The 20,129-nt window shown below is 47.0% G+C and overlaps 1 protein-coding gene across 1 annotated transcript in view; it reads left to right on the top strand.

Moving 5' to 3' along the window:
* The first annotated feature begins 6,561 nt into the window (after positions 1 to 6,561).
* The window catches only part of LOC112119382 (phospholipid phosphatase-related protein type 4), a 55,962-nt gene continuing 42,394 nt past the window's right edge, over positions 6,562 to 20,129 (top strand). The window contains exon 1 of the mRNA XM_029912380.1: positions 6,562 to 6,689. Within this exon, the coding sequence (XP_029768240.1) occupies positions 6,612 to 6,689 (78 nt within the window). The 5' untranslated portion in view covers positions 6,562 to 6,611. The remainder of the gene's footprint in view (positions 6,690 to 20,129) is intronic.

Genomic DNA, 20,129 nt, shown 5'->3' with positions numbered 1-20,129 from the left:
TGGAGGCTTGGGGTACCTCACGGACGGCCAGGAGCAATGGTGGGATCAATTGGTCCCATCGGCGCAGGTCCTCAGGGGAGAACTTGCGCAGCATGTCTTTCAGGGTGCGGTTGAACCGCTCGACTAGGCCGTCGGTTTGCGGGTGGTACACAGAGGTGCGCAGCTGCTTAATCCCAAGGAGTCTGCAGACCTGCCGCAGCAACCGGGAGGTGAAGTTGGTACCCTGGTCGGTGAGGATCTCCCGGGGCAGGCCCACGCGGGCAAAGACCTTGACGAGTTCGTCGGCAATGGTCCTTGCGGTGATGCTCCTCGGGACGGCCTCGGGAAAACGGGTCGCGTAGTCCACTATGACCAGGATGTACAAAAACCCGGCCCGGCTCCTCGGGAGGGGTCCCACCAAGTCCATGGCCACCCGCTCGAACGGGGTCTCCATAATGGGCATGGGGACTAGTGGGGCCGGGGCCGTCCGTGGGGGAGCAGCAAGCTGGCACTCCGGACAGGAGCTACAATAGTTTCGCACCTCCTGGTGCACTCCAGGCCAGAAGAACCGGGACAGAATCCGTGCGAGGGTTTTCTCTTGACCCAGGTGCCCGGCCGTGGGGACGTCGTGGGCGAGCTTCATCACCGCTCGTCGGTGGCACCGGGGCACCATCAGTTGTCTCTGGACCTCCTCGGTGTGGGAATCTCGGTCGACCCGATAGAGGTGGTCACGCCGTAGCTCGAACCGGGGCCACCCCTTGGCCCGGGCGGGATCAATCAGCGCATCGTCTACCGCGGCCAATTGTTCATAGGCCCTGCTCAGGGTGGGATCCTCCCTCTGGTCTCGGCAGAAGTCCGTAGCGATCTGAGGGTCATCTGTCAGCATTAGTGGGAGGTCTTTAGGCCCTCCTTCGTGGCTCCGATGTCCCACCTCTTCAGTCTCCTCAAGGGGGTCCTCGCGGCAATCCCCTTCCAAGGCGGGGGTGATATCGGGGCTCTCCTGCGCATGGGAGCCTAGGACGCCCGGGAACTCTGGCCAGTCCCGCCCCAAGTTCACGGGGTAAGCGAGTCGCGGGGCCAGGCCCACCACCATGGTCTGCGTGACTCCGTCAACGGTCAGTGGGACTCGGGCACTGGCGTAAGGTCGAACGTCCCCATGGATGCATTGCAGGAGGATGTTCCCCAGCTGGGGGTCTTCGGGGAAGCCCAGGCTGTGGCGGACTAGGGTTTGTCCACAGCCCGAGTCAACCAGGGCTCGGGTCTGGCAATCTCCAACAACGACAGGCACGGTGACCTTGGCGGCCTGCGGGGGTCGGGCACGGTTCTCCCCGGCGCACACGTGCCCAAAGCTGCAGTCCATCTCAGTGCAGTCGCGTTGGAGATGCCCCCGCTTCCCACAGGAGAAACAGGGTCCGATTTCTGGTCGCCCGGGTCAGGCTGAGCCCCGCATTTGGTTCCTAGGGGGACTCCGCGGGCCACCGCCAGTCCCGCTCTCGGGTCCCACGGGTGCAGGCCGAGGGGGACCCTCGGGACGTCTATACCGGGGCTCCTGACTCCCCGGGGGATTCCGTGGTTCAACTCGGGGGTGCTCCCGTCTCTCGGGGTTGGGGCGATCGAGCCCTGGAGGGTGGCCCCCCATACCCGGCCCCACCAGGGTTTCCGCCGCCAGGAAGTCCTCCATGAGGGCGACGGCAGCCGCTACAGTTGGAGGCCGGTGGCGGAGGACCCAAGCCCTCCCCCGGGACGGGAGGATATGAATGAACTGTTCCAACAGAATTTGCTTGGTGAGCTCCTCGGGGTTCCGCCTCTCGGGTTGTAGCCACCACCGACACAGGTCCCTCAGCTCCTGGGCCACCAACCGAGGCCGGGCGCTCAGGGTGTAGGACAGAGCCCGGAACCGCTGCCGGAAGGTTTCGGGGCTGATGTCTAAGGCGTCTAAAATTGCCGCCTTTACCCGGGTATAATCTCTGGCCTCCTCCACAGATAAACCCCAGTAGACTGTTTGCGCCGTCCCCGTCAGGTATGGTGCCAGGAGGGTGGCCCACTGGTCTGGCGCCCACCCGGCAACATGCGCGACTCTTTCGAAGGTCACCAGAAAGGCTTCGGGGTCATCCTGTGGTCCCATTTTGGTCAGTCTTACAGGCAGGGTGAACCGGGGAGCCCTGTCCGGATCTCCCAGCTGAGGCCCCACGGGCCGGGGCCAAGCCGTTGCCAACTGCTGTAAGCATTGTTGCTGGAACTCCCGGTTTTGCACCGTCAAGTCCTGTATCAGCTGCTGCTGTTGGGCTCCCAGCTGCTGGACGAGCTGCTGCTGCTGTTGGAGCTGGGTGGCCTGCTGCTGCTGTTGCTGCTGTCGCTGGGCCGCCTGCTGTCGCTCCTGGCTCTCCGTCAGGAGCGTGAAGAGCTTGGTTATATCCATGTCTCCTGTGGGGGACCGCTCCAATGTAAAACTTTTGAGCCTACAGGTCCACTCAGTCCTACTTCTTGTTCAGCCAGTCGCTAAGACAAACAAGTTTGTTTACATTTACGGGAGATAATGCTACCCACTTCTTATTTACAATGTCACCAGAAAGTGAGAACAGGTGTTCGCATGGCACTTTCATAGCCAGCATTGCAAGGTATTTACATGCCAGATATACTAAACATTCGTATGCCCCTTCATGCTTTGGCCACCATTCCAGAGGACATGCTTCCATGCTAATGATGCTTGTTAAAAAAAATTGTGTTAATTAAATTTGTGACTCAACTCCTTGGGGGAGAATTGTATGTCTCCTGTTCTGTTTTACCCACATTCTGACATATATTTCATGTTATAATAGTCTCGGATAATGACTCAGCACAACTTGTTCATTTTTAAGAACACTTTTGCTGCAGATTTGACAAAACACAAAGAAGATACCAATGTGAGATTTCTAAAGATAGCTACAGCACTCCACCCAAGGTTTAAGAATCTGAAGTGCCTTCCAAAATCTGGGAGGGACGAGGTGTGGAGCCTGCTTTCAGAAATCTTAAAAGAGCAACACTCTGATGCAGAAACTACAGAACCTGAACCGCCAAAAAAGAAAATCAATCTTCTGCTGGTGGCATCTGACTCAGATTATGAAAATGAACATGTGTCGGTCCGTACTGCTTTGGATTGTTATCGAGCAGAACCTGTCATCAGCCTGGATGCATGTCCTCTGAATAGTGGATGAAGCATGAAGAGACATATGAATCTTTAGCGCATCTGGCATGTAAATATCTTGTGACGCCAGCTACAACAGTGCCATGTGAACGCCTGTTCTCACTTTCAGGTGACATTGTGAAGAAGAAGCAGGCAGCATTATTTCCTTCAAATGTAAACGAACTTGTTTGTCTGAGCGATTGGTTGAACAAGAAATAGGACTTAGTGGACTTGTATGCGCTAAAGTTTTACATTGTTTTATTTTTGAATGCAGTTATTTTTTATACATAATTCTACATTTGTAAGATTGCACTACAGTACTTGTATTAAGTGAATTGAAAAATACTATTTCTTTTGTTTTTTATAGTGCAAATATTTGTAATCCAAAATAAGTATAAAGTGAGCACTGTACACTTTATATTCCATCTTGTAATTGAAATCAATATATTTGAAAATGTAGAAAACATCCCAAAATATTTAAATAAATGGTATTCTATTATTGTTTAACGGTGCAATTAATCACAATTAATTTTTTTAATTGTGTGATTAATCATGATTAATTTTTTAATCATTTGACAGCCCTACAAATTACCTACTCCCTGTACTAGGGACAAGGTCATCTTAAATCCTTAAATAAAGATTTTTGGAGCGCAAGTCTGCTGTCAGCAGCCACAGGGATTCACATGTTCCAACAGTATATATTAAAGCTGCTGCAGTTGAAAACCTCTTTAAAAAGCAGTTTTAAAAAGTGGGATTTTGTAATTGAATTGGCAAACTAGTGCAAACCATCAAACTGGTACCATGGAAACCATCAAACTGGTACCAGGCCCTGCCTCCCAGAACTCCCTTGATGACTTTAATCAGTGGTCCTGGTGGCTTTTACTTTGAAATATTATTTTCCTGATTCTTATCCCTCTTACTGGAGGGAATCAGGAGTAACTCCAATTCCCTTGGGTGTGGAGTCTGCTTTGTGCTGATACACCTGCCACAAAGTGAACTTAGAACCATAGAACCATAGGGTTAGAATGGACCACAAGGGTCATCTGGTCTAACCCCCTGCCAAGATGCAGGATTTGTTGTGTCTCAGCCAGGGGTGGACAATCTACGGCCCATGGGACGCGTCCAGCCCGTGAGCCGTTTTAAGCCAGCCCGCGAGCCGGACCATGCAGCTCGGCCCCGCTCCAGTGCTCCAGCTGGGGCGGTTGGTCAGGGGCCACACCAGCGGCTCGGCCCCACTCCGGCCGGGGCGCTGGGTCGGGGGCTGCACCACACAGCTCGGCCCTGCTCAAGAGCGCCAGCCGGGGCGCTGGGTCAGGGGCCACACCATGCAGCTCCTGGAAGCTGCGGCATGGCCCCGCTCCAGCTCCTACGTGCTCCAATGGGAGCTGCAGGGGCACAGAGCCACCTGGCCACGCCTCCGCGTAGAAGCTGGAGAAGGGACATGCCACTGCTTCTGGGAGCTGCTTGAGGTAAGCGCCACTCGGAGCCTGCACCCCCTGAGCCTCTCCCCATGCCCCAACCCCTGCCCCAGTCCTGATACCCCTCCCGCCCTCCAAACCCCTCGGTCCCAGCCCAGAGCACCCTCCTACACCCCAAACTCCTCATCCCCAGCCCCAACCCAGAGCCCACACCCCCTCCCACACCCCAACCCCAATTTTGTGAGCATTCATGGCCCTCCATACACTTTCTATTCTCCAATGTGGCCCTCGGGCCAAAAAGTTTGCCCACCCCTGGTCTAAGCCATCCAAGACAGATGGCCATCCAGCCTCTTTTTGAAAACCTCCAGTGAAGGAGATTCCACAATCTCCCAAGGCAGTTTGTTCCATTGTCCTACTGTTCTTACAGTTAGGAAGTTTTTCCTGAGATTTAATCTAAACCTGCTATGCTGTAGTTTGAACCCATTGCCTCTTGTCCTGCCTTCTGTGGCAAGAGAGAACAATTTTTCTCCACCTTTTTTATGGCAGCCTTTCAAGTATTTGAAGACTGCTATCATGTCCCCCCCCTTAACCTCATCTTTTCCAAACTACAGCCCAGTTCTCCAATTTGTCAAGATCCATTTGAATTTTTAGCGCTATCCTCCAAAGTGTTTGCAACCCCCCATCCCAGCTTTGTGTCATCCGCAAATTTGATCAGTATGCCCTCTATTCCTACATCCAGGTCATTAATAAAGATGTTGAACACCTGCAAACATAGAGTAACTATTAATGAATGAAGTCAGACTGGAAGGAGGTCTCAAGTGGGGGTCCACAGGGGATCTGGGGCCAGTGTTATTTAATCAAATATGCATCCACTTAATGGCAGTCTACTGAGCCTGCATTTCTCCAGCTTACTTACAGAATGTCATGTGCGACTGTGTCAAAAGCCTTGCTAAAGTCCAGGTATATTATGTCCATCGCATTCCCCCTATCCACCAAACCAGTTACCTTGTCAAAGTGGCCCCAGCCACTTGAAAATTCCCCCATTGTAATGCTTCTGGAGCGCTGCAACTTTGGACCTTACTCTTGAAAAGCCAACTAGCTCTGCAGGTCCTTCTCCTCAGCTCTCTCCTTCACCCTTGGGCAGACCTGTACAACCAGCACACAGACCTCCCCTCCCCCAGCCAATGATGTGCATATCTGCCTCCTGCTGGTTACCCACCACTGCAGCCTCCTCTTTCCCCTATGCTGAGGGGGCAGGAGGAGGAGGAACCACTGGACTCACCTTCACATTACTCCTGCCTTCCCCACCAGGCCAACACAACCTGCATGTGAGGAGGGGCATGCTGCAGCTACTTTTGTCCCTGCAATGGAGGAGGTGGGGAATCATTGCTACCCGATGTCCCACTTGAGGGAGGGGTGGAGCAACAGTCACCTGGCCATTCCCTTTTCAGAGCTTCCTACATACCTTCCCCTTCTGCTCCCCAGGAATCTCAGGGCCCACTTGCCCCTCAGCTGCTGCATCTAACTCCTACCACTTTACATCCTTCCTGCCCATCTTCCCCATGATCCCAACTCTGCTCCCCACCTGATTTCCCGCCCTTCCTGAATACTCAAAACCAATAGATCCAGGAGGGAAAGGGTTAAGGTGACTGGAGCAGGCTCCACTCCTCCTGTAGGATAATGGGGCCCCTTCCTTTTCCCTGGAGTAGGTTTCTTGACGTCAAGCCCATGAATATTGTACGAAGCTTCAGGACTGTAAGTGCAGCGAATCCTCCTCGGGCAGAGAAAGCCAGGGCTCTGTGCTGGGGGTGGAAGCCATTGCAGCAGCTTTGGGGAAGGAAGGAGATCGCTCGCAGAGAAGAGGCTTTGGGCTGCCTGCGTGTGGCACAAGGGATTGCTGCAAAGGGAGAAGCTTCACGCTGTGCTCTCCAGAGGTGCCTCTGGGGCATGTGACATCCACACAAGGCACCGGAACGGGAGGAGAGGAAGCCTGCTTCGAAGCACTCATCCCCATCCCTAAAAGAAGAGCTCAGCTCAGCCCCTTAGCCAGCATGTCTGCAAAGGAGAGGCAAAAAGGCAAAGTGACCAAGGACAGCGTCACTCTATTGCCCTGCTTTTATTTTGTGGAGGTGAGTGAAGAACCTGAGCTTGTGTCCCTTCAGCTTTAGCATAATGCAGATCGTTAGAGGCATTTTAGGAACAACTTTGTTCTCTGACAGCATGCTTCTTTCACTGGGGTCTGCTCTGGTTAGTGCCTTCCTCACTGCCTAGGTGAATATGTAGAGAATAGCTGTACACGCTGAGTGAGACAATGTTCTGTTTGTGTCTTATGCATGTCACAGTATGGCAGTGTGTCTCATTCCTCTGTGAGTGTGTGTTGTTATGTCAGCATGCGTCTGTGTTCTCGGTCTGATTCGTATGTGGCTGTGGATTTCAGTAGGGGTAAAATTAAGCTTTGCCTGTAATATATTTGCATGGAGTTCACGTCTGGGTCTGAAACTGGGTCTACATCATCTGAGCTGTAATCCACGGTGGGGGGGAGGGATGTTCGTTACATCTGGAGAAAGAGGGAGTTCATTTTGATAATGTTTCAGAACCATTTCATGTAAAATATGTAGGTGATGCTTTGCATAATAAAATCAGTACCAGAAATCCATCAGTATTCTGAAGAGCTGGTTTGAGATTAAATTCTTCCTTGCAGAATACAGGCTGCTTTTATGGGAATTATTTCCGAGAGAGTCATTTTGCAAATGGACTGGCAGCTAAATGAAACCATGTCACAGACATAGGATCATCTCAACAGGAAGACATGTTTCAGAGAGAAGGTTATATGCAAACACATATTGCATGTATTATGTCCATGAAAGAAAAGTCATGTCGTAGAAGGAATGTTAAAAAAATGAATATGGTTTAAAGTTGTTAAATAATCAGTATTGTGTTTTTATCAGGTCCCAGTAACATGCCTGGACTGTAAGAGAGAGATAGGTAACAACACACGCTTTGTATCTTGAAAAAGTGAAAGAGTTTCTCAGTAGATTTTGTACGGAAAGATTGAAACATGTCATGGCTGCTCTGCTGATGCCAGGTGAAGTTATACTTCCACAGGCACTCACTGCTCCAGAGCTGGTGTATTGCTTGGAGGATTTTAGCCTCTTTTGACAGCACTCCATTCACTAGTAAGTAAGTACAAGAACAAACATGGTTTCAGCTTCAGGAAATGAGTTTGTCATTTCTGTGTTTGTTCACTGAATAGTAAGTGAGCACAGCTTGCTTCTGATGACTTCACTTACAGTAGGGCAGTTACTGAGTCACTCGGCCTCTGTGCCTTAGTTTCCCCATCTGTAACACAAGGATGGTGGCACTGGCCTCATGGAGGTGTGCTGAAGATAATGCACGAAAAGAACTTTGACGGTTAAAAACAGGAGGTCTATGTAAGAGCTCAATATAATTTTTAGCCTGAACGGCAATATTAAAAATCTTGCTTAAATATACTGGGAGATAGGAGGATACAGTGTGAGAGAGGCTTGTAAGTGGTGGCAGGCTGTCTCTCTTCCACCTAAACTCCCTACTAGTTGCCTGGGACAAGGGAGATGAAGCATATTAAAAATAATATTGGATGGTATACTTTTCAGAGAATGTTAGATACTAAAGTAACAGACATGTCTTATTATTGTGGATTAGGCCCACTTGGTGAAATGTACCCATTGATGGAAGGCTCCTTCTGGGCCACATAATTCCTGTGGTATTCTTGTCAGAGGAAAGAGGTCATGGGTAGAGAAGCCACACAGGTGGGGGCCTCTCTATCCTCCTTACACTGGAGCAGAGGGCTCTATGCTATCTGAGGCCATCCCATCACTGAGAAGGGCTAAGGGGGCAGACAAGGGAAGGAGCCACTTCTATACTGATGCATATCTAGTAACCAGGGCCCCCCTCACACATGCACACAGGGGGAGTAGCAGCCACGCTATGGTTTGCCCCCACATTGTGGTGGTATGATTTTTTTCGAAAGTAGCACATAGCCCAAGAACAGTGGTCACACTTAAAATCAGTCTTGCCTGGGATAACATTACCTCAGGATTTAGTATAGACTCAAGGAGCTCAGTCTATTTAGCTTAACAAAGAGAAGGCTAAGAGGTGACTTGATCACAGTCTATAAATACCAACACGGAGAATACACATTTGATAATGGGCTCTTCAGACTAGCAGATGAAGGTATAACACAATCCAATGGCTGGAAGTTGAAGCTAGAGACAAATTCAGAGTGGAAATAAGGTGTACATTTTTAATGGTGAGAGTAATTAACCATTAGAACAATTTACCAATTATTCATCACTGGCAATTTTAAAATCAGGATTGGATATTTTTCTAAAAGATCTGCTTTAGGCATTATTTTGTGGAAGTTCCTTGGCTTGTGTTATACAAGACATCAGAGTAGATACTCACAATGGTCTCTTCTGGCCTTGGAATCTATTTGCAGTATTCCTTAGAAACTCCCTGTACTTTGTATAGTGAATACTGCAAACCACACTAAAGAGGCTGCAGCTCTTATGACTAAGTCACTGGACTGGAACTCAGGAGATAAGGGTCCAGTTCCCAGCTCTACTGCACACTCTTTGTAAGACTTTGGATAAGTCGCTTAATCTCCTTGAATCTCAGTTCCCCAGCTGCGAAGTGGGGATACCCCTTCTTCCAGCCTTTGTCTGTCTTGTCTATTTAGGCTGCAATTCTCTGGGGCAAGATGTGTTTTTCATTATGTGTATATACAGCACCTAGCACAATGGGGCTCTGATCTCAGTTGGGGCCTCTAGTGTAGGCACTACTATAATACAAATAGTAATCTATCCACTGACCTAGAGAAAACGGCTACTGCTGATGGTTATCCAAGACAACAGACAAGTTTTTAAGTATGACCATTGTGCTTGGGTTTTATGTAGGATTAGAAAATTTCACCCACTGTGCACAGACACTTTGGGAAATGCTGTCAGGTGACAAACTGCATTACTGCAGAATGTCACATGTCCTAAATAGTTAGGATTTCTTTGTTGTAGTTGTTTTTAAACTCATTATTAAATTCCATTTTCTATTGATTCACCTCCATTGGGCCAAAGCAGGACTCTCTCCCCTTCTTATGCACATTCCATTGGTGTCAGTGGGAATTACATATGTTTATAGAGAAGAGAGGAGACCCCACACTACTTTGCTTGTTTGTAGCAAAGGACAAGGCAAATAGATTTTGTATGTATTTCTGTGCACCATCCTCATCAGTGGTGGGCTGCAGGAATATGCCCAGCTTGGGGAATGAGTTTAATAGTCACTGTAGAAAAGCAAGGGAATCTTGCATGCTATACTATTGCTGTTGCAGAGGCAGAGTGGAGAGGTTCTTAGCATATCCATGTTGTTATGCAGAAATTGGCTTTCTGTGTACCAGATGAAGTGGGTTTCAGCCCTCATCTGTTGTAAGGAAAGTTGTCAGGATACAGACCCTTACAAGTAGAGAGGGGAACTAAAAATGAAAGCCTTGGGATTCCAGGACAAGCTGTGAGGATCCTTCCACCTTGCCCATGTCTAGCACCTGGGAGCCCTGAGGAAGTTCACATCTAGATTTGAATTTTATGGTTGGCCCCAGTCCGTATATTGTTCAAAACCAAAGCTCCCAAGTCTGAACAGATACAATATTTAGGGAAATTTGGATCCAAATCCAGAGATTCAAACTTTGCAACTGGGGCCCAACTCCAGTTCCCCTAAAGGTTTAGGGATGAAGCTATTGTCCTCCTCTTCTATTTCTCTCCTTTTCTCCTGCAGCCATGACAGGTATATTTGATGAGACAGTAGGCCAAGTTCTGCTTTCAGTTACACTTGTGTAAATCAAGAGTAAATCCAGTAGACTTAATTTACACCAGTGAAAAAGTGGACTGAGTCCAGAGTATCCAGCATTCAAATTAGAAAATTGTTATGGTTGTCTCCCTTCCCCCTCCAACTCTTCTTCTGTTCAGTTTCTAGTGGTAAGACATATAGTTATGATTTACCCACATATGCCCAAATCTAATCTGACCCCTGAGAATGTGCTCCTGGAACTTTATAGTACAGGATAATACTGATATTAATGAAACAACCACCTGACAGCCCCTGCGGTGGGATTAGCAAAAGAAGGAAAATGGCTTAAACATTTTTGAATTGTGATTGGTTAAAGCAGAACGTGAGACTGGCTCACCTCTCATATAGATGTGTTTAAATCAGGAATAGCTCTATTGAAGTCAATAAAGTTACCAGTGTAAGGAACAAGACAGGCAGACCCTGTGAGGTTAACTGGCATTAGTACACAATGTGGATGTTTTCTGCATACCATAGACTACATCATCATCCAAATAAGTGTAAACATGAATATAGGAGACCAGATTTAAGTAAACCAGCCACCTCTGAAATGTACACAATTTGGGATTTTCTAAATTTATTTAATAGCAAAAATGTTTTAAAGGTTTTAATTCAGGAGGTGAATGATGAAAAATGGGCTTTTTCAATCTCTCCCCTCTATACATCTGGCCTTTTTGTATATTTCCTTCCCATTCCATTCTGCTCTACCCGCAGGTCAGGCTTCCCCTCCCCCAGCCCGTTCTTAGTTGCTAGTCCCAATCCACTGCTCCTTGTGGCTAAGCAACAATTAGTTTCATTTTGTATTTTGAGAAAAAGACATGAGGAGCTGCTTTCTCACCTGTGCAATTAAATAATGAAATGTCAATCAGAAAACGCTGGAGGATCAGGGCCGTAGGGAGAAGGCAGATCTATCACTAATAATATCAGCAAAATAATGGGAAACTGTAGACAGACATTATTTCCCCGAACACTGGAGGAAAGGACAGGGCCTAGAAAAGTATCCAGGGAACAGGAGAAAATGGAAAACCAAAATCACTGAATATAGAAGGATCCATAATACATAAGCTGGGAAGGAAAAGAGGCCTTATGGTCACTGATGTAACCTAAACATGCATGGCACTTTACAGAGCAAATTAAAACAAACAAACAGATTTTCTGCCTTCCAAGGGATTTATCCTGCAAACTCTCACTATGGGGAGCAGTACTTACTATCCTGAAGTCAAGTACTACTCAGAGGAATGAGCGCTATTATGTATCTGTTTGCAGAATTGAGCCCTAAAATGAGACAAAACCAGGCAGAGACTACAATTAAGGGAGGGGATGAGGAAGTGATAGAGAGAAGAAGAGGACAATGAATCCAATCCTGCAGACGCTTACTACTAGGCATAGTATTTACTACCATGTTGCCAACAAGACTATTCATGTTAGTAACCGATACTCGTGATTATAAGGATTTGTAACATTGGACCAAATATGATTATATAGTAACTTAGCAAGCTAGGCTGCATTTCTGTTGATAGTTCCAATCTAAAAAAAAATTGTGGGCCTGATTCTGATCTCATATACAGCAGTGTCAATCAATAGTAACTCAAGAAAACACAGTGAAGTTACATTCAACATAAAAACTATGTGAGATCAGATCAGGCCCTATCTAGCTTAATTTATTAGAGCTACAGGGCCACAGTGTCCTCTCACTTACACCAATTTTACATTAGTGGCTTCAGTGGAGTTATTCCTGATTTACAGAGATGTAGATAAATGGAGAAGCAGGCCCATGGGTTAGAAGCTGTAGAAGTGAGGAGAAGGAAATCTACAGACATACAGAAAAGAATTAGAGCAGCAGGCATGGTGGATGTGGCCTAGGCTGAAAGACTAGGGAAGCAGAAAACCTACAAAAAAATTAATGGAACTTTATTAAACACAGCATAAAACATTTTTGCAGTTTTCACTATTCGTGAAATAGAACCTTGCTGGATTAGTATGTATCTCATAAAAATGTTTAAAACGTATTTAAACATTATTTTAAAATGACCCTATTATAATGACAGTAAGAGTCTTACACTTTGCAGAAGCACATATCACATGATCTGATCTGAAGATGTGCATCACTACTCACCTGAAGTGCATATTAATCAGTGCACTTCCACACAAACTGGTCTGTGTTATTTTTTAATTATGTTTGTACGTTTCACAGTTGTATAGAATATATGGATAATCTGAGCCTCTTTTTTAAAAACTAAGGGAGAGAGGACTACTCATGGAAGCTCAATTTGCATCTGTTTAAATAGAAGGATATGTCCATAGTGAAAGATCTACCAGCATCAGGAAAATATTAGGAATTGAAACATTGGGCTAGTCTACACTGGCAACAGCGCTTTAACGTGGCTTGTGTCGTCGCGGCAGAGAGCTGGGAGAGAGCTCTCCCAGTGCTCTAAAAAACCCACCTCCACAAGGGGCGTAGCTACCAATGCTGCGAGCGTGGCTCCCAGTGCTGGTGCACTGTCTATACTGGCATGTTACAGCGCTGAAACTTGATGCGCTCAGGGGGGTGTTTTTTCACACCCCTGAGCAAGAAAGTTGCAGTGCTGTAAAGTGCCAGACAAGCCCATTGTCTGTGACCATTCCTAGAAAGAGATCTGCCTTTTGCTTTGTTGATCTTCCCTCGTTAGCATATTCAGAGTACATCCTCAGTACATTCAAGGACAATAGCCAGAAGGGTTAGTGCCTCACATTTTAAATATGAATCTGGAAAACTTCCAGGGTTATATACCTCCTGTTCCCCAGAGGATGAGGATGTCTGCAGATGTAGCATGGACAAATACATTTATTCATAGTGACAGGAATACTCTCTGTTTCAAGGAAAAATCTGTGGGTGATTTTTCTTCACTCATTAACCAAACATCGAAAAATATCTGGGGTGAAATCCTGGAGCCTGGGAGTTTTACCATAGACTTATATGAAGACAGGATTTTACCCCTGGCCTTTTGTCTGCAGGGTTAGCATGTACAAACACAGAAGGCCTAATTTTCTCTCACTTACATATGTATAAATATAGAGTAACCCCACTGAAGTCAATGGAGTTACACCAATGTATAATAGGTATAAGGGATCAGAGAATCAAGCTCAGTAGATGAAATCCTGGTCCCGCTGAATTCAATGGGGTTAAGATTTCACCCATTTTCAGGTACGCTGAAATACAGAAGGCTAGCTCCTGAACAACTGTAAGTCAGCAAAACTCCCTAGACCTAAATGCCAGCTGAAGAACTGGCCTATAAACTTTGTGAAAGCCAGTGGTAGGAGGTACCTTAGAAAACACAAGAGATCTATTATATTATTGTAGTAGTCAGTTCTGTAAAGTGGTGGGTTTCCTTGGCTCCAGTTGAAATAAATGTGTGTTGAGGATGTTCGGTGTATCTCAGGACCAGACACTTAGTTCCCATTCATTTCTAATTTATACTGACAAGGGTAGATTCGAAATGTCAGATGTGGATGCACATCACCAAGTATCTCAAAAATTCCACTTCTCAGTCATTTCTGGATTTTTTAGGTATGTAGACATGCATGACACACATCTGCATTAAAATTATACGCTTAGGACTCTGCAAGCTTTTTGAAGGCTTGACTTCCAGGATATGCATTGCCTATGGGAATTTAGTGATTAGAATGGGAGTTTTACCTGTATAAGGAATTATAGGATGAGCCCCTCAATTTCAGGGAAAGGGCAATTGCTGTATGCTAATTAAAGGGTTCAGAAAGAGTCAGAGACTACACCAATGTCTGTTGGAGGCACAATGGAGGACTTTCCTCCCTAAATTTAAATGTAGTGAAAAAGCATCTTTAACCTTAAAAATGAAAATAAAATAAAATAAAAAAATTAAAAAGCAACCTGAAACACTGATGAGCTGCACACAATCATTTTGATGATTTGATCCCATGAAGGGGAATTTCCACTTTCATTACAATAAAGATCATGTGTCCAGCCCTTTACCTTGTGAAGATAGCAGCATCAGTTTACTATTCCTAAGCTAACCATGTGAGCAACTGTGAGGGGTGAAATGGACAAGCACCTGGGCCATGCAGTAGCAGGAGGCTGGGGAGGGACATCCTAATGACTCTCTCTCTCCTCACACACATACCTTTTTATGTGAAAGGTGTCAGCTCAATCTGGTGTGTACCTGAAAGAAGCTCTAAGCCGCACTGAAATCTTTTGGCTGGCCCTGAAGTGTGGTCATGGTGCACAGGAGTCAGTTTTGTTTGGGGGAATTATGTTCAAGACCTGGCCAAAGCATGCTAAGGAGAGCTCTGCTTATTAATACTTCTAACACATTCAGAGGTAGGGTGACCAGATGTCCCGATTTTACAGGGACAGTCCTGATTTTGGGGTCTTTTCCTTATATAGGCTCCTATTACCCCCCCACCCCCGTCCTGATTTTTCACTTGCCGTCTGGTCTCCCTATTTGGAGGCCAGGACAGAGGTGTCTGCTGCTCAGTCAGGCAGCTGCCACCAAGAGTTGAGACTGCTCTGGCAACTGCTACCCATTTATCACTGCTTATGCATCGCTCCCTGCACCACTAGAAATGCATGGTGGATGCACTTGTATACCTGTGTCCCACACCACCATCCTGCCAGCCTCTCCAGCAGCTCATCAGAAGGAGAGGAGGTGGGAATATTGTGCCCTGAGCACATTTGCAGTGTTGCTCTTGGGGCCCACCCCAATGACCCTCCTAAGCTGTGGAGCAGACAACAAAAACTATATAATTGTGTGCCGTCTCTTTAAAGAGAGTTCCCCCTCAGAAACACATGATTTAAAATATTACTCACTTCCAGAAAAGGGGATCATGTTCTTTTAACTCTAGCCCAGATTTCCACATTGAAATCCCAAGGCTAAGAAGCAGCGTGGCGGATCCCATGACTCACTCCCTTCCTGTGCTCAGCACCAGTCCCTATGCCTCTCGAGGTCCTCGTTCAGCAAAGCACTTAAGCATGTGCTTAGCCTTAATCCCTCTTCAGCATAGAAGTCTCACTGAAGTCAATGGAATTTAAGCACAGATATTGCTAAATCTGGGCTTTAGTAAAGAGTCTGCAGCAGAGCCCAAAGATCTGAAGTGCAGCACAAAAGTGCAGTATTTGGGTAAATCTGAAGAAAAAAAGATTCTGAAATACCTGCACAGGGAGCTGTAAGTGATGGAGAAAGAGGCAGAGTGCAGCACTGAAGTTGCCTCACCTCACTGCTGCAGCAGGAACAGGTGAGGAGGAGACCAAAAGCTGATAATACTCCTGTCCTTCTGCTACGTACCATGTGTTTAGAATAGCTGGCAATAAACCCACATGGAAAAATAGTATAGGAACACTTGTTTTCATCTTTAATTGACTATATTTTAAAAGTATGATCCTGCTCCCACAAAGAGCCAATCTTGCAATAATATCCAGGTGGGTGGACCCCTGAGCCCACATGAAACAATGTTGCATGGTCAGGGCCTAACTCAGTAATAAAAGTTCCACTGGTTTTAAATGGGAGTAGAATCAAGACTTATCGGTAATTTGTGGCAGCTGCAGCTCTTACATCAGTCAGAGGTCGTGTGTCCCCCCTACTCTCCCCCCCCCCCCGAACCCCGCGAGGGCATTCTCAGTTTGGGAGGAGACATCCCTGTGTATGATTTAAAATGACAGCTTATAATCAAAGCTGTCATTTTAAATGTATTCTGAGGAACGGATACTGCTTTCACTGTGTGAGTTCAGAATCAGGCCCCGTATCTGCAAGCAACCACTCATGCATACAAGTATTAAAGAGAGTTGTTACATTGTATTCACAGGGTAATTTAAAAAGTATACAACATATCTGCCTTCACCATGTGTCATTAACAATGGGCATAAAAAATAACTAACAAATAAAACCCCACAAATCTTGAGACACCAAATGTAAATACTGTACTAGAATCAACACACATATAGTCTGCAATGTTTTTATTCACATCCTTTTAAAAAAATGAATTTATGTTCATCTTAGATTGTGTAATGTTTTTAACATACATATTCAGGTATATTTAGAAGTACAGTAGTAGAAACCTAGGGTGAAATCATGGCTCCACTGAGGCCAATGGGAGTTTTGCCATTGAGTTCAATGGAGCCAAGATTTCAGCTCTAGTCTTCACAATAAAATCACATGGCACATCATTCATAAATGATTGGGGGTGGGGGGAGAATATTATATTTCATTTTCATCCTAGGGAGAGGAATGAAAAAGGAATCAGACATGAAAGATGCTACTCACTTTGCTTAATGCATTACTGGAAGGCACTTGGACACCATGGTGATGGTCTCCCTATTGGAACTTGATAGGATAAAAGAGAATTGCCCTCCTCCAACTCCCTCCTCCTGTCTTCCATAAAGCACAAACTACAACCTAATTACCGTTAGGCATGTGGACCACTGTGATCATTACTACTGACTGGCTCAGAATAGTGCACTTCCTACTATGTTTGTTACTCAGTCTACCCAAATCCACCCTGGGCTTGCTTATTTGTCTCACCCATCTGTTATGTTTTGTCATTTAGATCGTTATCTCACCGGAGCTGTGGCCATCTGTCTGTTTTGTGTTTGTATAGCACCTAGAACAATGGGGTTCTGGTTCATGACTGGGGCTCCTGGACCTGTGATAATACAAATAACTAAATATTTACAGAGCCTAGCACATTGTTGTGGCCTCTCTGTGATACTGCAATATATGGTATTAAATAAATTAATAAACAACATTGTCCTTTGGCTTAACCAGTTAGCCAGTATTCAGGGCCTTGCTGGATTGGTTATACTAGTCAGATATTTCTTTGGTGCAAACTTGTTTCTTTGTGTAGAATGTACCCACAGTCCTGTTTCCCTGATCACAGTAGGAAGGAAAAGCAGGAGGCAGAGGAGGCAGTTTCCTTACTCACAGTTTCAAAGCCTGTCTTTTCCAGCCTGTACTCTGCACAAAAGAAAGCTCTCTGTTGGCTTCCTCCTAGGGCAATGCTCACATGGTTTCTCTTGCTATCTGCCCACTTTCCCATTCTTTTCACACACTCATGGCAGGTTTACATTTAAAACTCTGCAGCAGTGCAGCAGTAGCACTTCAGTGAAGCTGTTACTATGCTGATGGCAGAGCTTAGGGTTACCATATTTCAACACTGAAAAAAAGAGGACACTCCATGGGGCCCCCACCCCGCCCCAACTCCGCCCCTTCCCTGCCCTGCCCAACTCCGCCCCTTCCCTCCCCCCGGCCCCACCCCAACTCCGCCCCTTCCCCGCCCCCATTCCAACCCCTTCCCCAAAGTCCCCACCCCAACTCCGCCCCCTCCCCCGAGCACCCCGCATTTCCCCTCCTCCCTCCCGACCCCCGGGCTCCGGCTGCTGCTGCACTGGGGAAGTTGCTTCGGCCCCCGCCGTGGTGGAGAGCAGCGTAAGCCGGGAAAGTTGGAGCCCAGGGAGGAGGTGGCTGCACGCTCGGATGCCACCGCCGCCTCTGTGCCCCGGCAAATCGGGGGAATTGTTAGTTTTGTTGCAGCCACTCGCACTCGGGGTCCCCCGAGCATCTTTTGCCCGAGCGCTACCTGCTTCACAGTTTGCCGTGAAGCCTGTGAAGCCGGTAGCGCTCGGGCAAAAGACGCTCGGGGGACCCCGAGTGTGAGTGGCTGCAGCAAAACTAACAACTCCCCCGATTTGCGGGGGCACAGAGGCGGCGAGCGGCATCCGAGTGCGCAGCCGCCTCCACCCCGGACTCCGGCTGCTGCTGTGCTGGGGAAGTTGCTTCTGCCCCGGCGCGCAGTGGAGAGCGGCGGGAGCCGGGAAAGTTGGAGCCCAGGGAGGATGCGGCTGCGTGCTCAGATGCCGCCCACTGCCTCTGAGCCCCAGCAGATCAGCAGATCGCGGGAGTTGTAAGTTTTGCTGCAGCCACTCGCACTCGGGGTCCCCTTACCATGCCTCCCTATTTTCCCTGACATGTTTGGCTTTTTGGAAATTCCTCCCGGACGGGGATTTGAGGCCCAAAAAGCCAGACATGTCCGGGAAAATCTGGATGTATGGTAACCCTAGCAGAGTTTCTTCCATCAGCGTAGTTAATCCACGTCCATGAAAGGTGGTAGCCATGTCAATGGGAGAAGCCCTCCTATCAACATAGGGTTGTCTGCACCAGGCGTTAGGTCAGTATAACTGTATCGCTCAGGGATGTGGATTTTTCACACCCCTGAGGAATTTATTCATACCGATGTAAGTTTATAGTGTAGACCTGGCCTCAGACAGCTGCAATCAAATCAATGCCCCAGCCCCTACATTTGCAGTCAGGCTCCAGGCAAATCCCTCTGGCCACATGGCTCAGCTTTTACTCAGGGATTGCCTTTGATGGTTTCTTCTGTTGTTTCAGTTATCATGAAATGAAGAGGCTAACTGCTCCCTCATTTAGCCTTGATAGAAGGCAGCTAACACATCCACCAGCTTCATAGTCTATAGACCTAAGACATGCCTGCTGGCAGCCACACACATGCTCCAGCACAACAACAATAATATAAATAAGATAATATCAAATACGTTACGATCAAGAAGAGAGTCATAGGTTACAAATAACAGGTGTAGAGTACAGCATGTTATGAAGAAGCACAAAGATTGCATACATGCATCATATAAAGTATTATTGATACATAGAGGATCAGCTGTTCTGCTGGGGTCTGTGGAGCTACTGCACTGAAGTCAATGGAGCTGTGCCCCTTTACACCAGCTGAGCCCACAGGGTTTAATATTTCATGCAGGTAAAGATTTAGTGTGAAGTCTTCGCTAGGTGAGTTGTTGTAAAGACGTGAACCAGAGCTGACCATCAAGGTGTTTAGTTTTTTAGTCAGGGAATTTATGATTTTTGTGTTCCCTGAGCATCAGCAAAATACTGCCATACTGGGGGGATCAGATTGCATTTTCTTTGGCAGAATAATAGGCTTTTCCAACTGGGAATGTGTTTTTTATTTGTCTCTTTCCTTTTGTTTAAGAAAACATACATTTTGGTCCTAAAGGTCTTGACAGTGTCATTTTATGAAACGGTCAATATTTGCTTGTTAGTGACTCAGAGCAAACAGCACTTGCAGAGAAAATGAAGCTTTGATTTGGAAAATTCTCCAAGGGGGAGGTAAACCTTGTTTTTTTTTCTGAGGGCTGGACAGCATGGTTATCATCTGGCAACGCTTCAGTTCTGTCACTTTGTTGATGTTTGGCCTCAGTGACTGAGAAGTTGTAACTTTCAGGATTGCAGCAAGGTGTCCATCAGATAGTTGTGTTCGGTATTTTGACTTCTTTATATTCATTGTGGAAAAGAGTGATGCTGCCTCCATGGCTGACTCTGCCCGGCAACTAATGATGCTGTCTCCATGGTTGACTCTGCCCAGCAACTAGTGATGGTATCTCTGTCCCTCTCCCCGAGCCAATGGGAGCTGTGGGGGGCGATGCCTGCAGCCAACATTGCCGGCAGCATGTCTGCATGTGTCTCTCCTCCGTGGGCCGCAGTGGGGAGGTTCTCGGGCTGCACATGGCTCGCAGGCTGGGACTTTGAGACCCCTGCTCTAAATCATTAATGAAAATATTGATTAGTACCATAGATTCATAGATTCTAGGACTGGAAGGGACCTCGAGAGGTCATTGAGTCCAGTCCCCTGCCCGCATGGCAGGACCAAATACTGTCTAGACC

This window comes from Terrapene carolina, unplaced genomic scaffold, assembly GCF_002925995.2.
Source record: "Terrapene carolina triunguis isolate 2854851 unplaced genomic scaffold, T_m_triunguis-2.0 Scaffold211, whole genome shotgun sequence".
Lineage (NCBI taxonomy): Eukaryota > Metazoa > Chordata > Testudines > Emydidae > Terrapene > Terrapene triunguis.
Note: the sequence above shows the minus strand (reverse complement) of the source record. Positions and strands in the feature narration are given on the sequence as shown.